Source organism: Harpia harpyja, chromosome 1 (assembly GCF_026419915.1).
Source record: "Harpia harpyja isolate bHarHar1 chromosome 1, bHarHar1 primary haplotype, whole genome shotgun sequence".
Taxonomy (NCBI): domain Eukaryota; kingdom Metazoa; phylum Chordata; class Aves; order Accipitriformes; family Accipitridae; genus Harpia; species Harpia harpyja.
In genome coordinates, this window is record NC_068940.1 from 31,539,110 (window position 1) to 31,555,130 (window position 16,021).

Genomic DNA, 16,021 nt, shown 5'->3' on the forward strand with positions numbered 1-16,021 from the left:
CCTAGCCCCGTCCCCCCTTTCTCCCCACCCCCCCCCCGCTCCCTCCCTCCTCCTCCTCCTCCTCCTCCTCCTCCTCCCCCCGGCGCGCCTCCTCCTCCCCCGCCCGGTACCGCATTGCCGTAGTGCGGGGGGGGTCGCTGCATTGCGCTGTCGCCGTCAATAGGTGGGCCCCTCCCGGGGAGATAAAGCCGCCGGAGCCCAAGCTGGCAGCCTCTGCCGCCCCGACCGCCGCTCCGGTAAGAGCTCCGGGGGTCCCTGTCGTGTCCCCCCCCCCCTCCCCGGGCCGGGATGGGGGCCGATCCGCAGCAAGGGGGGGACCGGGCTTTTTGGGGGAGGGAGGGGAATGTCCTGGTCCCAGGGGTTGCGGGGGTTCAGTGCATATACAAGCATCCCCCCCCACCCCTTAAAGTGCATGGGGTGCTGCTGGTCACTGGGGTGGGGGGTACCCCTGGGTGGGGAGGGAGAGGATGGAGCTGGACCATTCCTTCATCCCGCAGGTGCCTCATCCCGCAGGTGGGAAATAACCAGCTTCTCCCCCCCCCCCCCCGGCCCCTGCAGCGTTTAGCTCCTTGAAGGGAGAAAAATAAAATAAAATAAATCCCCAGTTCCTAAAGCGACCCCGCATCGCCCACCCTGGGTGCTGGGGGTGTGCATGGGGGAGAGGGACCCGCAGGCAGGGCTGGGTGCTGCCGGGGAGCGGGCATCTCAGCGGAGCTGCAAAATGGCCAGATCCAGGCTGGAGCTCTTCAAGGGCAGGGGAGGGAATGGAGGGAATGGAGGGAATGGAGGGGGGGCACAGCCAGGGCTTTTGCTGCCCAGGGAGGCTTCTTGCAGGGGATATTATTGCCCGCATGACTGAATCGCTGTTAGGGCAGCAAAGTCCTCCTGACCTGCTTTACTTTTATGGGCAGATTCATAAAATTGGATTTTATTAGACGTCAAATTAAAGCTCCTAATTGTGCCGGGTTTGTGTAGCAGCTGCAGAGCCATGGTAACGCTGGGAGATGCCAGAACAGCTCCCCAGATATATTGATTGGCGTTTTTAGCCTCTTCCCTCTGTTTCATCCAGATTCACGGCAGCAAAATATAATAACCCCCCGCCCCGGTCCCGCCGCAAGCTCAGCCCGTGCCGCTGAGCTTTCGGCAACCCCGCTATTTGCAGCCCTGCTTGGGGGAGCGGGCGAAGGCTATTTTCGTGTGTCCCATTTTGCGGACACCATGTTGTCACCCGAACCGTGCACAGCTTGGGAGTGGCGAGGGCACCCACGGCTCCTCCCAGGGCACCCACAACATGGAGGAGATGCCCCGGGGTTTGGAAAGACCGAGAAGGCAGCGGTAGCAGCCTTGAGTTGGAGGAAGGTTTTCTGGGGAGGAAGGGCACCTTCGAGGCACCGATGACGTAGCCCTGGGAACTGGGGGTCTCCAGGAGGGCGGTGGAGGGCGAGACGCTGAAAAACGTGGCATCTTGCGGAGAACACGGAGGCTGTACGTGGCGGCCAGAAATAGCCCGGCTGGCCTCACCCGGGGGCAGGCTGGCTCCATCCCAGCGCGGGCAGAGCTGCCAGACGAGGCCAGGCACCTCCGGCCGGGATGGGGCGCGTGGTCCAGCAGGAAGGTGGGGCGAGGGGAGGAGAGCCATCCCCGATGGGCTGGGAGGTTGCTGTCACGGGGGTTCTTTTGACACATCTGCCTCTTCCCCCGCAGCCTCCCCAAAAACGCAGCCGCGTTCCCACAGCCCTCCCCGCCGCCGCCAGCCCCGGCCAGCCCCGCGTAGCCCACCAGCATGGGGAAGGAGAAGACGCATATCAACATCGTCGTCATTGGGCATGTGGACTCTGGGAAATCCACCACCACCGGGCACCTCATCTACAAATGTGGGGGCATTGACAAAAGGACCATTGAGAAATTTGAGAAGGAGGCTGCCGAGGTGAGGAGCCCATCCCTCAGCGTGCCCCCCACCCCACACTCCCACCTGTAGGGATGCTCCGCACTGACGCCCACAAGCGTCCCACGGGCAATATTCCCCTTTTCCTGGCGCTGCCCTTCTCGTACCTTCTCTTTCTCCCTTTGTTCCCATCTATTTTTTTCCCCTCTGCACCCCTGGGTCTTCCTGACTTCTCTGGCCTTGGGAAAATAGGCCATTTGGGCGCTCACCACCCTCTTCTCCGGAGCCGGGGGACTCCCTGCTGCGGGCTGCTAATGAGGGCAGGGGCACAAGCGAGGTCTGCAAGACGGGTTAGGGAACCGGCGGTAATCACCAGGATTCTGGAAGAGCCACAAACCGTGGTGCTTCAGGGCATGAAATTCCTTCTAAATATTGTGCATGAGGAGGAAAATCTGATAATCCCTCATTGCCTAGTGCAGGACTCTCTGAATTTCACTCTGAAGCATGTACTTCCAGTGCCTGCTGGGGACAAGGTGCAGCATCAGCTGGACCACTCGTTTGATCCAGTTCGTTAAAAACCCCATTCCTATTTTTCTCAGGAGGGTGGTCTGATGTGTAGCTCGATTGGTAGCCTTTAATACAGAAAAGCTGGCACGAAGCATGAGCATTTAAGTTAAATTCTTTTGTTTAACTCTTATAATGGTGGCATTTACAGCAATTTAATAGTGCATGCGTTCAGCAGGCTGGCACACAGTAAAGCACCACCCAATATCTATAATGTGGCAAACACAGAGATTAAAGAGGAAGAAAAAAACGTGAATTGGAAGCTCTCGGAAATTAATGATGGTAAATTCTAGAGAGGTGGGTGAGCCAGGAAAAGCCTGGCTGTGTTATTGATAGGGCAGATCTGGTCTCTCATCGTTCCAGGAATCTTTAATGCAGATATCCCTTGATTCTTTTTTTTTTTTTTTCTGGACAAGATCCCACATTTCAATGAAAAAAAAAAAAAGGTTTACAGAGCTGCCACTCTTGATTAGACATTTTGCTGTCTGTCTGTCTTAACCCTTTGAATTTACTGATAGCATCTCAGCTAAACCACCCATTTTCCTGCCTCACTGTCAGCCCTTTTTTCCAGCTCTTGAATGAAAAGCTTCTTCCTTCATACAAAATGATCTCTCTCCCCCCTGTTTTAAAATGGTTGCTGATATCCCTCCATATATTTCCCCCCTTTACCTACAGATCGGATATGGCGTTGATTAGGTGATCGTAGATGTGATTGCGGCTATTTTAATTGAACAGACACTTTCACTCACTTGCCAGAATACGCGGGGACTGGAAGCTGCTATTAATAGCCTATTGACTGAGCTTACAGACTCCATTTTCTGATGCAGGGCTGGGGAAGGGTTTTCTTCCATTAGGTGGCATTCGCAGGAAATGGAGGCCTGTGTGCACCCAAAAAGCCAACAAAAAAACCAGGGTCTGATATTTTTTTTAAGAGAAAAGAGAAAGGATTATTTTTTCTTTTTCACTCAGAGGCAGAGGTAACAGTATCTCCAAAAGAAGAGTTGTTCTATTTTTAAAAAAAACCCCAGTATTTGTGGTCTCCAAATAGAAAGCTGTCCTTCCACTGGGGTTTGATCAAGGAAAATCAGGCTGTTTCTGGCACTGAACAGGGAAGGTATTGTGCAAAGCTAGATAATACCCTGGTTTTTTTTCAACAACAGCTCTGGGTAACTGAATATACCCCGTGAAAGGAGGGAAACTGTTTGCTAAATAAAGGATCTCATTTGTCTTGACGTTATGTATGATACAGAGTTCGGGGGGGGCGTTCACATGAGATGACCGGCTTTTTGTGTGCATTGCCTGCAATAAGGTGCTGATTCCCACTTAGCTCCTGCGGGAGAGCCAGGGGTCTGCTCTGTGCCTCAGTTTCCCCATCCAGAAGTGAAGGAATAGGCTGCCGAAGGGTGAAAGGCTGCAGGGTGTGCTGATCGAGCTCCTGCTCGAGAACTACCCATTATTAATGCATTGCACAAAATGCACCATTCCTCGGTGTATCTCTGCCGTTTCCAGCAGTAAATGAGCACACTAACGATCCTCCCCACTCCTTTTCCCTGGCAAGAGAGGGGTTCAATGCACATGCTGGAAAGGGTTAACCTCTGAGCTCCTGCTCTGCCCCCTCACTAAGCCTGATGCCAGGAGGATGCTTAGGAGCAGAGATTTGATTCTGGATTTTTCCACCCCCCCCCCCCCCCCCGACTGCCCTTCCTGCAGGTACAAGAGCTCGCAGCTGCCCAGCAGGGATGGGGCATCACCCTCTCAACCCAGTATCCCCTCCGAGGAGGGGGAAGCTTGCCCCTGGCTTTAGGATTTTGCCCGTAATCCTCCAGAGCAAGCTGCAAAGTCATCGCAGCACTCAGCTCTTACATAAATGGGCCGGCACAGTTAATTCCTTGTGCTGGCTGGGCACGGGGCTGGAACGCGGGAGCCGGGGCAGACCAGCCCCTGGGCACGGCGTGGGCAGGACAGGTTTAGATGTGATGCTGCGTTAGCTGCCTTGGTGAGGATCATCACTGAAGCGTTTGCTGCCTGCAATCAGGAAGCGCATCCCTCTGGACCAGTGATTTATAATTGGCCAGGATGAATTTTACGCGTTGATACTCTAGAAGAAACCATGGTCGCAGAGAACACCAGGATGGATGCATGGGAGCGGGGTATCTCAGACCTGTCCTTGCACAGTGGTAGGAGCCCATTAAATCATCCACAAATGACCTAAATTCCGTTTTCCATCTTAAAAAAAACCCCTTGCATCTGAGGCTAAGACCAGATGATCGATGCCCATTAACCCTTTGCTTTTGCCAGGCTCCCCAGACTGCCCCGGCACACTGTGGTCAGCAAGGCATGGTCTTGTCCTGCCCCAACTCCAGGTTGGCAGGATCCCAGCTCAGACTGGGAGCACCACCTCCATGCTGGCGGGGGGGAATTCCGGCTCTCCCTGATGGCATGATGTCAAAGGACACCGACCCAAAGGAGAAAGCAGTTCAGAAGTGACATTGTGGTTTTACCAAGGAATGTGCTTTATCACAGGACAGAGAGATTTACTGTAGCTAATCTCACCCAGCATGATTTTATGCATTACAATGTTGGCTGAGATTTTGGCCATTTGGCAACAACAGTTGGTCTGGCTGCAGCTCGCAGTAGCTTTTTGTGTGAATTCGCACACTCTGTGGCAAAAATCAATCACATTTCTTTTCTGCTCATAGCAACCATCTCGCATTTAATTTTCTTTTAACCCATTCCCCTCCTCCACCCCTGTCAGTTAGTTATGGGCTCACTCATGCAGCAATGCCCTTTCCCACTAACCAGCTGTCTCACAGGTTTGGTTAATAGATTAAAATGCAACTATAAGAAGATTTTCACCATTGCTGTATAGTTCTGTAGCGGCATGATTTCCTAGCAGCAGTGCAGGACCGTGCCGTTTCATGGAGGAGACCTCGTGGATCACTGGTTCCAGCTCCTGCCCATCCAGCCCCACTCACAAATTGACTTCATAGCTCTTCCTCCATCCTGTTGAGGAACGCATTGAGAACAATATCTCCTTTCACCTGTATTTATTAGAATAGATCATGGCTGCCATTGAATTTAGGGATTTTTGCCTTCAATGTTTGTACCGTGATCCTCTGCCTATGTGAGCCTGGGATGTGCCCTAGAGGGTAGGTTGCTGGTACCAGTGCTATGGGCTTGGGTTTCTCACCGGCTCTTGCCTTTGTGTTGGCCAGATGGGGAAGGGGTCCTTCAAATACGCCTGGGTGCTTGACAAGCTGAAGGCCGAGCGCGAGCGTGGCATCACCATTGACATCTCGCTGTGGAAGTTTGAGACCACCAAGTACTACATCACCATCATTGACGCACCTGGCCACAGGGACTTCATCAAGAACATGATCACCGGGACCTCCCAGGTGAGAAATGGTGGCCAGGGAGTGGGGAGCTGCCAGAGGTGGGAGGCTGAGGCTTGCTGATGAGCCCAGGGTCACGTAGGTGCTGTTGGAGTCCTTTTGGAGGTGAGTAGTTGACACAGCAGACATCAAGTGACGTTGAGCAGGGTCCACGCAAGAAGCTGAGTAGCACCAGGAGACCCAGCTCGCCATGGGCCTTTACCTCCCTGGGTGTTTGGGAGAAAGGGCTTCCTTGGGCACAGAGAGGTGGTTTCTCCACCCCATTTCCCCTGCTTGGAGGAGGTGGGGATGAATATGGCCTCTCTGGGAGGTGGGATGCTATGACTTACAGGCCTTTGTGTGAGGGTGTCTCCCACATTATTTTAGCCTCAGCCAACTGAGGTATACGAGAAACTTCCAACAATCCCTTAGCATTTATTGGCTAAAGGACACTCCATGGGTCTTTTCTCCTTCCTTTTTCTCAAAACAGCTGTCTTTTTGTCCCATAAACCACATCACATTGCCAAACCCCATGGTCTACCCTCCCAGGGTAGGGCGCTTTCCCCTCGTCACACTGCAGAACATTCCTGCATCTCGCTGTGGTTGACGGGTGCTGGATGAGCCTCGCTGCATGCCCAGTGAGATTCTCATCGCGATGCCAGTTGGGCTGGGCATGGCTTTCTGTCAAACCCATGCAGCTTCTGCTGTGGGCTCTGGGTACAGAGGTAAGCCAGGGCACAGTTTGCATGGCTGTAGTCTCATCCATCACCCAGGGAGATTATTTGCAAGACTTCAGTAGGGTTTTACATCAGGCCTTGTCTGTGCATCCCTGGATGATCAAGATGAGGTCCTGGATAGTCATGCAACCTGGAGGAACCCACCCTGGTTTCCAACCCACACTGCAAAACCATGCACAGTTGGCAAGTCTGAAATAACACAGTTAGGTCAGGTTTGAGGTAGATCAGCAGGGTTATGGGTAGCAGCTGGCAGGGACTCTGTCCAAACCATGAGTAGTGTTCATCTGGGACTTGCTCAAAACTCTCAGGGGTGTCACCAGGAGCAGTGCTCTCTGGGGACAGAAGCAATTCATTAGCTCTCTCCCCCCAGGCTGACTGTGCTGTCCTGATCGTTGCTGCCGGTGTCGGTGAATTTGAAGCCGGCATCTCCAAGAACGGGCAGACTCGTGAGCACGCCCTGCTGGCTTACACCCTGGGGGTGAAGCAGCTCATCGTGGGCATCAACAAGATGGATTCCACAGAGCCCCCCTACAGCGAGAAACGCTATGATGAGATCGTCAAGGAGGTCAGCGCCTACATCAAGAAGATCGGCTATAACCCAGCCACAGTTCCCTTCGTGCCCATCTCGGGCTGGCATGGAGACAACATGCTGGAGCCTTCTCCCAATGTAAGTGTGCATTGTGTTAGGCTTTTCCCCCCACCCCGACTGTCCTGATCCAGGCTGAAGCTGACCTCCGTGCTCTGAAAACCACGGGCACATTTCAGGCACCCGTTGTGCGTAATGACCCGCGTTGCCAGCATAGATGTGTTTGTCACGTAGCTCTGCTTGCGCCGAGCCAGGATGAATGGGAGCACTGTTCATGGGCACGCTGGTTGCTGTACCGTGGCCAGACACCCCAGTGGCTAAACATGAGCATCTTCAGGACATGATCTATATGGCTTTGCTTGTGGGGTGCGATTTGAAGGTTTCATATCGTCAGACCCATGGTGATGTTAGCGTCATCTGCGGAAATTGTCACTCTCAGCAGGAACATCATGTGTGTTTTTAGGGTGTTGTTTTCTGAGCGAAATAACACGATCTGGTCTCAGGCTTGGAACGGCTCCCACCACACAGCTCCCGCGTGTTGGGTATCAGGTACCCTTTCACACTGGTGCTGAATGCCACTGTGGTGGCCGCACCTCCGGTTCCAGTGCTGGGATCTCACTCCTTAAGGCGACTTTTTTCTTGAGGAGGTACCAAGTTTCCCATGCCAAAACCATGGTTTCCTAGAGCACCCATTTGGGGCTGCTCCTTGTCCAGTTGATTTTTACAAGGCCCTCCCTCTGTCCATCGGTGATGAGGATGGTGGGGATACAAAAGCAGGGTGCTCTGGGTGGGCCCTTGCCATTATTTCATATGACAGCAGGGGAGAAAGAAAAGCTTGAAGAAGGATGGGGGCTTCTTGGCAGACAGGCTGCCAATAACCGTTGTTCCTCTGACACTGGTTTTTTGGAGAAAAAGCTACCCCAGCTTTAGTCTTCTAAAGAAGTGATGGGCTGGAAAGTTCTGGCCAGAGGAAGGTCCCTGCTCTCCTGCTGGCTTCTGGGTGACCTTGAGCAAGTTGCTCAGACCAGAAATCCCCAGCAATCTCTTGTGAAACCAATGGGAAATTTGATGCTTAAGGGGACTTCAGGACTTCACCTGTGGATTACAGGTCAGGGCTCTATGACTAGAGAGACAACGTATGAGTGTAGCAGCAATTGAGGGAGGTCAGGGATCACGAGCCTGAGCTAGAAGAGTGCTGCAATGCAAGCTCACACCATCATGAAACGCAGCTCACAGCCTTGCACGGGAAAAGCAGCTCAGTTGGGGCTGGCTTGGAAGGAAGGAATTTTTGGGGTGCTTACGAGATTCCTGTCCCCTGAGGAGCAGAGCTGGGATAAAGGTCAGCTGCGGCCATGCCAAACCCAGCCACATAGTTCCTGGGTGCCTCAAATCAGACAGGCTCCAAATGTCAGCAGCTGCTGGGCTGGGAAGATGATCCCGAACAATTCTCCTATTAATAGGCTGCAGAAGGGAGGCACGGAGCAGGATGGGGCTCGCTGGCCCCCTTCCTCCGGATGGGTCTCAGAGCATGTTCTCAATATAATGCACTGCCCAAGAGAAGGCAGGGGCCAAAATAACTCAATTCTCTGCTGTAAGGAGGCAGCTGGCTCCAGGGTGGGTTGCCAGAAGCTGCCTGAGTTGGTGAAGTGGGAAAAGAGCCTGTCCAGCGGTCTGGATCAGCATGAGTTTTGCTGGAGAGGGTGCAGGCTCCTCCCCATGCTGTGGTCCCCAGGAGGTCCCCATCCTGCCTTTGCCAGGACACCAGCTTGGAACAGACTCCTCCTCCCCATATTGCATCACGTCTAGGAAAGCTCGAGCAGGAAGCTGCTGTAGATATGTCTCATCTCGTTCCTTGCCTGAAAAAGCTCTGATTTTTTTCACTCGCAATTTCTGGCAGGGTTTCTCTAAAGCACAAGGCAGTCAACTGACTTGTCTGTTTGTCAGGGGACTTATCAGAAAGTGGGGATTAGAGCCGTGACGTCCCTGCAGCTCCTGTCACCTCCAGGCGAGGGGAGGTGTGGTGGTACGTCAGGCTGGAGCCAGCTCTGCGTGGGAGACTCCAGCCCACATCCCTGTTGCACAGCAGCCCAAGGCCAACTGCAAAAAATGATGGCTGGGCTGCGCTTGCATCAAAATTTGACATTTGAGAGCTTTTTGGCAAATGGGCTTTTATGTGAAGCCAGCTTTCTCTTGCTGCAGCCAACAGAACTGGGCCATTCGATGTGGTTTGGGAGACTTTCACCCTGTTGGGATGCTGCAACCCAAAGGCACCCAATCTGTGGGGCAAGGGAGCGTGGTGGCCTGGGGCTGCAGGCTCAACATTGGGGTGTGTGGGGTGGGCATGCTGGGATGCTCACGGGCTGGGTAAAATCAGAGAAAGGCGACTGGTCTGTAAAATGCACTTGGGGTGCAAAATAGTTGGGGCTCAGCTGTTATTTATGGGGGCTTGAGCCTGCAGTTTACCCTGTCTGGCTGTGGGGTTTGGTCAGATCCTGCTTTTGCCATAGGAGTGATGGAATAGGAATTGCTCTTTGGGAAGCAGATTTGGGGAATACATAAGAGAGGTTTTACTTGCGTGGCCCTAGGAGGCAGCGCAAACCAGGTTTTGCAGATGCTTCTCACCCTAGGGCCATGCTGAGGTTTTGCAGAGTGGATTTGCTCCCAGAAGGTGTCAAAGTGTATCTTTATCTGATTCTTGGGATGTCAAGTTTTCTGGCTAAAGCATCAAAAGGAAAAAGGACTGCTCTGACAGCCCCGCATCATGGGGCAGGGGTTGCCATTTCTCCATGTCCCCAAGCCTTACAGGGGCAGAGGGACGGGAGCTGCGGGCACATGGGTGGCCATCACCCTCGAGAGCAGAGCCTGTGGGCAGGCAGCCGTCGGGGCAGCTGCTCGCATGGGCACCTGCCCGGCATTTTGGGCCGTGCGACAGCAGGCTGGAGGGAAGTTCTGAGTCATCCTGTGCATCACATGCGGCTCCGTCACCGGCTGGATGGATTTATCATTTTGCTGAGCTGTTAGCCTGGTGCTGGGGCCGGCTGCGTAGCAATAGCTGCAGTGCCCTGGGAAGGATTCCTCTGCAAAAGTGTCCCCAGGCTCCTCCTGCCACTGTCACCAAGGAAGACAATTGGTGTCAGACGTCACCCTCCAAAGGAGGCTGACCTGAACATGTTCTATGCAGGCTGAATTCCTTGGCTGGACCTGGCTCTTCCCTGCCTTGCTCCTTCCCAAAAGCAGTGCAGATTGCAGGACAAGAAACCAGCCTTGACATAGCTGTGTCCTCCAGGGATGGCTGTGAAACTGGGGGTACTTTGGGGGTCCCATTTCACCCCTAGCCCCAGCACCGTACCCATTGCACTGTGCCACTGGTGTTGGTGCCTAAGGGAAAAGCCATGTCCATAATGTGTGTGATGGAGCCGGGGCACACAGGCAGCATTTTACATCTGAGTGGGAAAATATTGTCTACACCTTCCTGTGCAGAGGAAGGAGGAATGACCTTGCAGACTCTGATCTCTGTTTGTTGTATCAGGGTTGTTTCAGAACCAGGACTGAATTTTTCTTGCTGGCAAGCCCCAGGCATTGCTACAGCTTCCAGATGTGCAGCATCACCCAAAGACAGCACCGTGGTTCCCTGCATCAAACCATGGCCTCTGCTGAGCACATTTCCATACCTCTCTGCCTCTTTTCTGGCCAATTTTAGCTTCAAGGGTCCAATTTAGGGCAGGAGCAGAGAGCATCTGTGAAAAATGATCCTGCTCCTCGGCAGCCCTAGTGCAAGCACTGCGTTTCCAGGATCTTCCAAGCCAGGGTTTAAAATCCAAATCCTGGAGGGGTGATAGCAGGAGTGAGCGGGGAGAAGTGTCTGTCTGGGGCTCACCTGGAAGAAACTTGGTCCCCAGGACTGAAGTTTGGGGGTTTTGTAGCTGGGACTTGGCTGGAGACCCTGTGGTCCCTGTGCTGGAGGCATCATTGCTGGAGGGCAGGATCCAGGCAGCTGGTGCAGCGCCCATGGGTTGGTGTTGGAAATGAGGGCTCTGAGTTTGTTGGTTTTAACCACTTCCATCCTTTTTCTCCTGTTAATGGATGTTTTGCACATTTTTAGAAGAGAAGGGGGGAGATTGAGCAAAGGGGTGCAGATAAGCCTGCAGGGATGGTGGAGTGGAAAGAGCTCCCCAGCCCCCAGGTAAAGCCAGGACATGGCTGGACTGACTCCGTGAAGATTGTCCTGGTGGGACGTCTCTCTGGGATCGCTTCTGGCTGCTGAGGACAGGCACACTCAGTGCATCTTGTTGCTGCTCTGTTTCCAGATGCCTTGGTTCAAAGGCTGGAAGGTGGAGCGCAAGGAAGGCAATGCCAGTGGGGTGTCCCTCTTGGAGGCCCTGGACACCATCCTGCCCCCGACCCGCCCCACAGATAAACCCCTGCGCCTGCCCCTCCAGGACGTCTACAAGATTGGAGGTGAGCAAAAGCCTTGCCACTGTCCCTCTTCCCTCTGCTTTAACTGGAATCTTTGTTCCATGGGAGATTTGGGAATGACATTTCCAGGTATTGGGAAACTGGAGGGATTGGACTCTTCAAACTCAAGATAATGTGGAGGAGAAGGGTGGTAGCTCCAGGGCAAAGACCCCGTCTGAGACTGGGCTGTCTGGGGTGGAGGTAGACATGCCTAAAGGTGCCCAGGGACCGGAGAGGAGTAGCAGGTTTGTGAGCTCTCCCCAGGGAACATGCAATGCCAGAATGGCTGCAAATTTGGGTGTCCCAGAGGTCATGGCTGGCAAGGCAAGTTGGAGGCAGCAAAAAATGTGCTGGGACCCAGACGAGGGACAAGACCAGCAGGGAGGGTCACCGGTGAGACTGGTGCGTGGTGGCTTGGCCACGGTCTGCCCGTGCTTCCCAAATGCTGGTGTCCATCACCGGCACCTCCATCTGCTGAGCTGGACCATGGTGCCAGCCATGTAGGGAACGCAGTGGCCGGTGCGTCTCCCTTTCCCTCTGGAGCAGTGATGGGGATGCTTTTCTGAGCTATAAATACCCCATGAGCTCTCTGACCTGCTGGCAGCAGTGGGCAGCCCTGCTGACTCACCCGGCTGCTGGATCAGGCAGGCAGAGCTTTTTCCAGCCCTTTTCCACACTTTTCCAAGGACACATGCGCTGCAGAAACCAGGCAGGGATTGCACATGGGTTTTAGGAGGCTTTTTAATGCAGTCTTTTGTTTGCAGTGGAGAGGAAAGTGGTGAGCAGGTCTGTGTCCTCCCCTAGCTCAGCTGGGGCAAAGAGATATGGTTTTACCATGAGGCAGGTCCTTAGAGAGCAGGCACACCGTGGGAAGCTGGGGGGTGGAGGCAGCAGGGTAGATGTGGATGAGCTGATGGGTCCAGCCAACCTCCCCAACCTCTTTTTCAAGGCTGTTTCTCTTAATGATTCTTCACCTGACTCCAAAGGTGAGTTTTCCCAAAGTGTCCTGATGACACAGGGTGTAAAAGGTCCCCTTCATTTAATTAGTCACCCTCATTCCCTGGCACAGCTGGTCCTCGTCCCATGTGGATAGTGTGGCCATCAGGGATGTGGAGCATGTTGTTGCACGCACACCATGATGTGCCCAGTCCTCCATGCAGGAGTTGTCACAGCTGCTACAAAGGAAGAACTTTTGGGGCACGTGGATTGCTCAGGGCCTTCTGATTATGATGTTGCTCCTTTTTTACGAAACATTCTGTAGAAAGGATGGACTCATGTATTTTTGAAGAGCCTAATGTTGAACTTGCAGCTGAAAACTGGGGGGTTTTGGGCAAGAAGGAAACATGGTCTTTTGTTAAACCGCTGGAGATGTCTTGCTTTTGCTGCAGCCAGGCTCTAGCCCAGGGATATGCCAAGCAAGTTACGTTTCACTCTGTTTTGTCCTTGTCTCTGCAGGGATCGGCACAGTCCCCGTGGGCCGCGTGGAGACTGGCATCCTGCGGCCCGGCATGGTGGTCACCTTTGCACCCGTGAACATCACCACTGAGGTGAAGTCCGTGGAGATGCACCACGAGGCCCTGAGCGAGGCTCTGCCTGGGGACAATGTTGGCTTCAACGTGAAGAACGTCTCCGTCAAGGACATCCGCCGCGGGAATGTCTGCGGGGACAGCAAGTCAGACCCGCCGCAGGAGGCAGCGCAATTCACATCCCAGGTCAGCAGAGCTGGTGGTGCCACCGTGCATGGTCTGCCACCACCCTCTGGCTCCCATCCTTGCCCTGACACCACTCTGTCCCCCAGGTGATCATCCTGAACCACCCCGGCCAGATCAGCGCTGGCTACTCGCCCGTCATCGACTGCCACACCGCACACATCGCCTGCAAGTTTGCTGAGCTGAAGGAGAAGATCGACCGGCGCTCCGGCAAGAAGCTGGAGGACAACCCCAAGTCCCTGAAATCGGGCGACGCGGCCATTGTGGAGATGATCCCTGGCAAGCCGATGTGTGTGGAGAGTTTCTCCCAGTACCCACCCCTCGGTAAGGGAACAGCTCTTTGGAGGTCTCCTGTGGAGGATCATGAAGGCTCTATGGGTGTAGAGCTCACACCAGACATGCTGAGCCTCTCCCAGTATCCCCCACCAGTTAGACTGGGGAGGAGGGAGCTGAGGATGTTTCGTTGCTCCCCCATGTGCTGGGGTTACAAAACTGATGCATGAACTGTGTTAGGGCTGGTGGGGTGGGATGGGCTCTCTGCTGAGCTGGGTTTCCAAAGGCAGGGCTGGGTTCTTCCTCTGGGAGCAACAGGACATTTCCTTCAAGGTTACTAAACCCTGATAGTTTCTGAGCACAAACATTTTTCAGCTTCCCCATCTCTGCCCTAAAACACAACTGGTCAGGAGAAGAAAGAGGGAATTTTGCTCAGCAGACGTCACCTTTTAAAGTAGGGAAGCGCTGTGTTTTCCTTGGATGATGTTGCACATCTGGAAGCTTTAGCAATGCTGGGAGCTTGCAGAGAGCAGATGTGATTTAAGTTTAATAAATAGTCATTTAAACAGAGAGGAGCATCAGGGCTAGCTTGGTGCTCAGAGCAAGGGTTGATGGCTCAGGGCTCGTTCCTGCAGCAACCTGCTCCAAGGACAGGGTTAATGCATGGCATCATGAGTGGTGGGTGCAGATCCCACCATGACCCATCCAGAAGAGCTCATCCTTAGCGAAGGCAAGGCAGCCGCGTTTCACTCACGTCCCCCTGCTCTCCATCCCACAGGCCGCTTCGCTGTCCGTGACATGCGGCAGACCGTGGCTGTGGGCGTCATCAAGAACGTGGAGAAGAAAAGCGGTGGGGCCGGTAAAGTCACCAAGTCTGCCCAGAAGGCCCAGAAGGCTGGCAAATGAATTGTGGGCTCCCAGTGCATCGCGCAGAAACCATCCCTGACACCAGGACGCTGCCACCGTCTCCCCCGGGCGCATGTGTGCACATCAGCTTGTAAGAGTTTATATGTCAACGACTGGATGCTCACCATTAAGGTCCAGTGGAAATTCTTTAAAAGGAAAAGCATGTTCCAGCGTTTGTGAGGCTTCATGTTAATTTTACCAATAAAACTGGTACAACATCCACAGTGGGAAAAAAAAAACCCCAAACAAAAAACAAAAAACCAAAACAAACCAACAAACCCCAAAAGTGTGGAGCTCTGTGTGTGTGTCTGTCATTGAGAGGGGCTGGTTTTGCTGGGTTTTGTGTAGTCCCACGTAGAGCAGGTGGTGGGGATGGGCATAGGCAGGGCTGGGATGGAAATATGGGGGAAGGAGGAGAGCTTGGCACCCATATTCAGGGTGCCACCCAGGGCCCAGTCCTTACCCAGCTCTCGCCCCTCAACAGATGCAGGTGTCTGGTCTGATTCCCCCAGCCTAAAGCAGGGGCTGCTTTTACAACAGTCTGGGTTTTTATATTCTCCTTAACCTGCTCAAGTCTCTAATACCAGTTATCAGGGTCTTCATTATCATTTTTTCCATGCAAAATAAGCTTAAGTTAACCCCCTAAAGTTAGGCCACTTAAAGAGAGAAAAATAGCATACCCCATGCCTTCTGGAAGGGCTGGCAGCATCACTTTTATTCTTCATAATGCCCCATCATTTTGGGACAAGTGGCCAAGGCTGCCTTCTCTCTACACCTTTCTTTGTCTCACACATGGCGGATCCCCCAGCCCTTTCCAAACAACACAGCAGGAACGTTTCTCCCCAACTGAAGCCATGTGCTGTAGCTCAGACGTGACTCAGGACTCCCAAGAAGCCGCCAAACTCATGGTCTTCACCCAGGACAGTGTCTTGGCTCCCACTGCAAACTTGCAGCCTGGGGCAAGGTCTGCGCCTCTCCCCGCTCCACCCAGTGGCAGCTGCCCCAATCCAAAGGATTGTCGTTGCCGAGTATTTAGGACTGACCAAAATGAAACAGCCGGGTGCTTTGAGGGAGATAGGGTGGGGAGGAGTGGGAGGTGGTAAGGCGGGGCAGTGAGATGGAGGGAGGAGGTGTGAGGGTGCTACTCTCACCCCACCACAATGGTCCGGAGACATTTCCAAGGGATATTTCCTTCTCAAAGGTGGGGTTAGCAGCGTGCTGGGCCATCCTGAGTTGTCTGTGCTCATGACTTGGCTTTTAGAGGAAGCCACAGTGCCGGGAGCGGATGCCATGCGTGGGCTTTGTGAAGGATTGCATCATGCAGGGTCCTTCCCAGGAGAGCTCCAGAGACACAAGCATCATTATTGTTTGTGTTGCAGGAGCCCTTAATGATCCTAATTAACATGTGATGCTCTGCAGCACTAAATGTCCCCAGGCAGAGCTTCAAGGAGCGGACACCAAGCTGAATTACAGAGAGTGTTGCATGAAGCCATCACCGTCTGCTCCCCCAACACTGTCCCCATCCCACATCCCAG

General features: G+C 53.6%; 1 protein-coding gene across 1 annotated transcript; it reads left to right on the plus strand.

Annotated features, from left to right (window-relative positions):
* Window positions 1-83: 83 nt before the first annotated feature.
* EEF1A2 (eukaryotic translation elongation factor 1 alpha 2) lies at window positions 84-14,661 on the plus strand. Its single transcript, XM_052785379.1, has 8 exons — window positions 84-236; window positions 1,705-1,927; window positions 5,665-5,844; window positions 6,928-7,224; window positions 11,451-11,601; window positions 13,054-13,310; window positions 13,397-13,631; window positions 14,359-14,661. Exons 2-8 carry the CDS (start codon window positions 1,784-1,786, stop codon window positions 14,484-14,486), a joined length of 1,392 nt encoding a protein of 463 aa, XP_052641339.1. The 5' UTR covers window positions 84-236; window positions 1,705-1,783; the 3' UTR covers window positions 14,487-14,661.
* Window positions 14,662-16,021: the final 1,360 nt, after the last annotated feature.

What these genes read in the sequence shown, in the direction of transcription:
- EEF1A2 (XM_052785379.1), top strand. Translation starts at nt 1,784, where the DNA reads ATGGGGAAGGAGAAGACGCATATCAACATCGTCGTCATTGGGCATGTG. An exon ending in TGCTGGAGCCTTCTCCCAAT is followed by an intron (nt 7,225 to 11,450) that starts GTAAGTGTGCAT and finishes CTCTGTTTCCAG; the next exon opens with ATGCCTTGGTTCAAAGGCTG. An exon ending in CTCCCAGTACCCACCCCTCG is followed by an intron (nt 13,632 to 14,358) that starts GTAAGGGAACAG and finishes TCCATCCCACAG; the next exon opens with GCCGCTTCGCTGTCCGTGAC.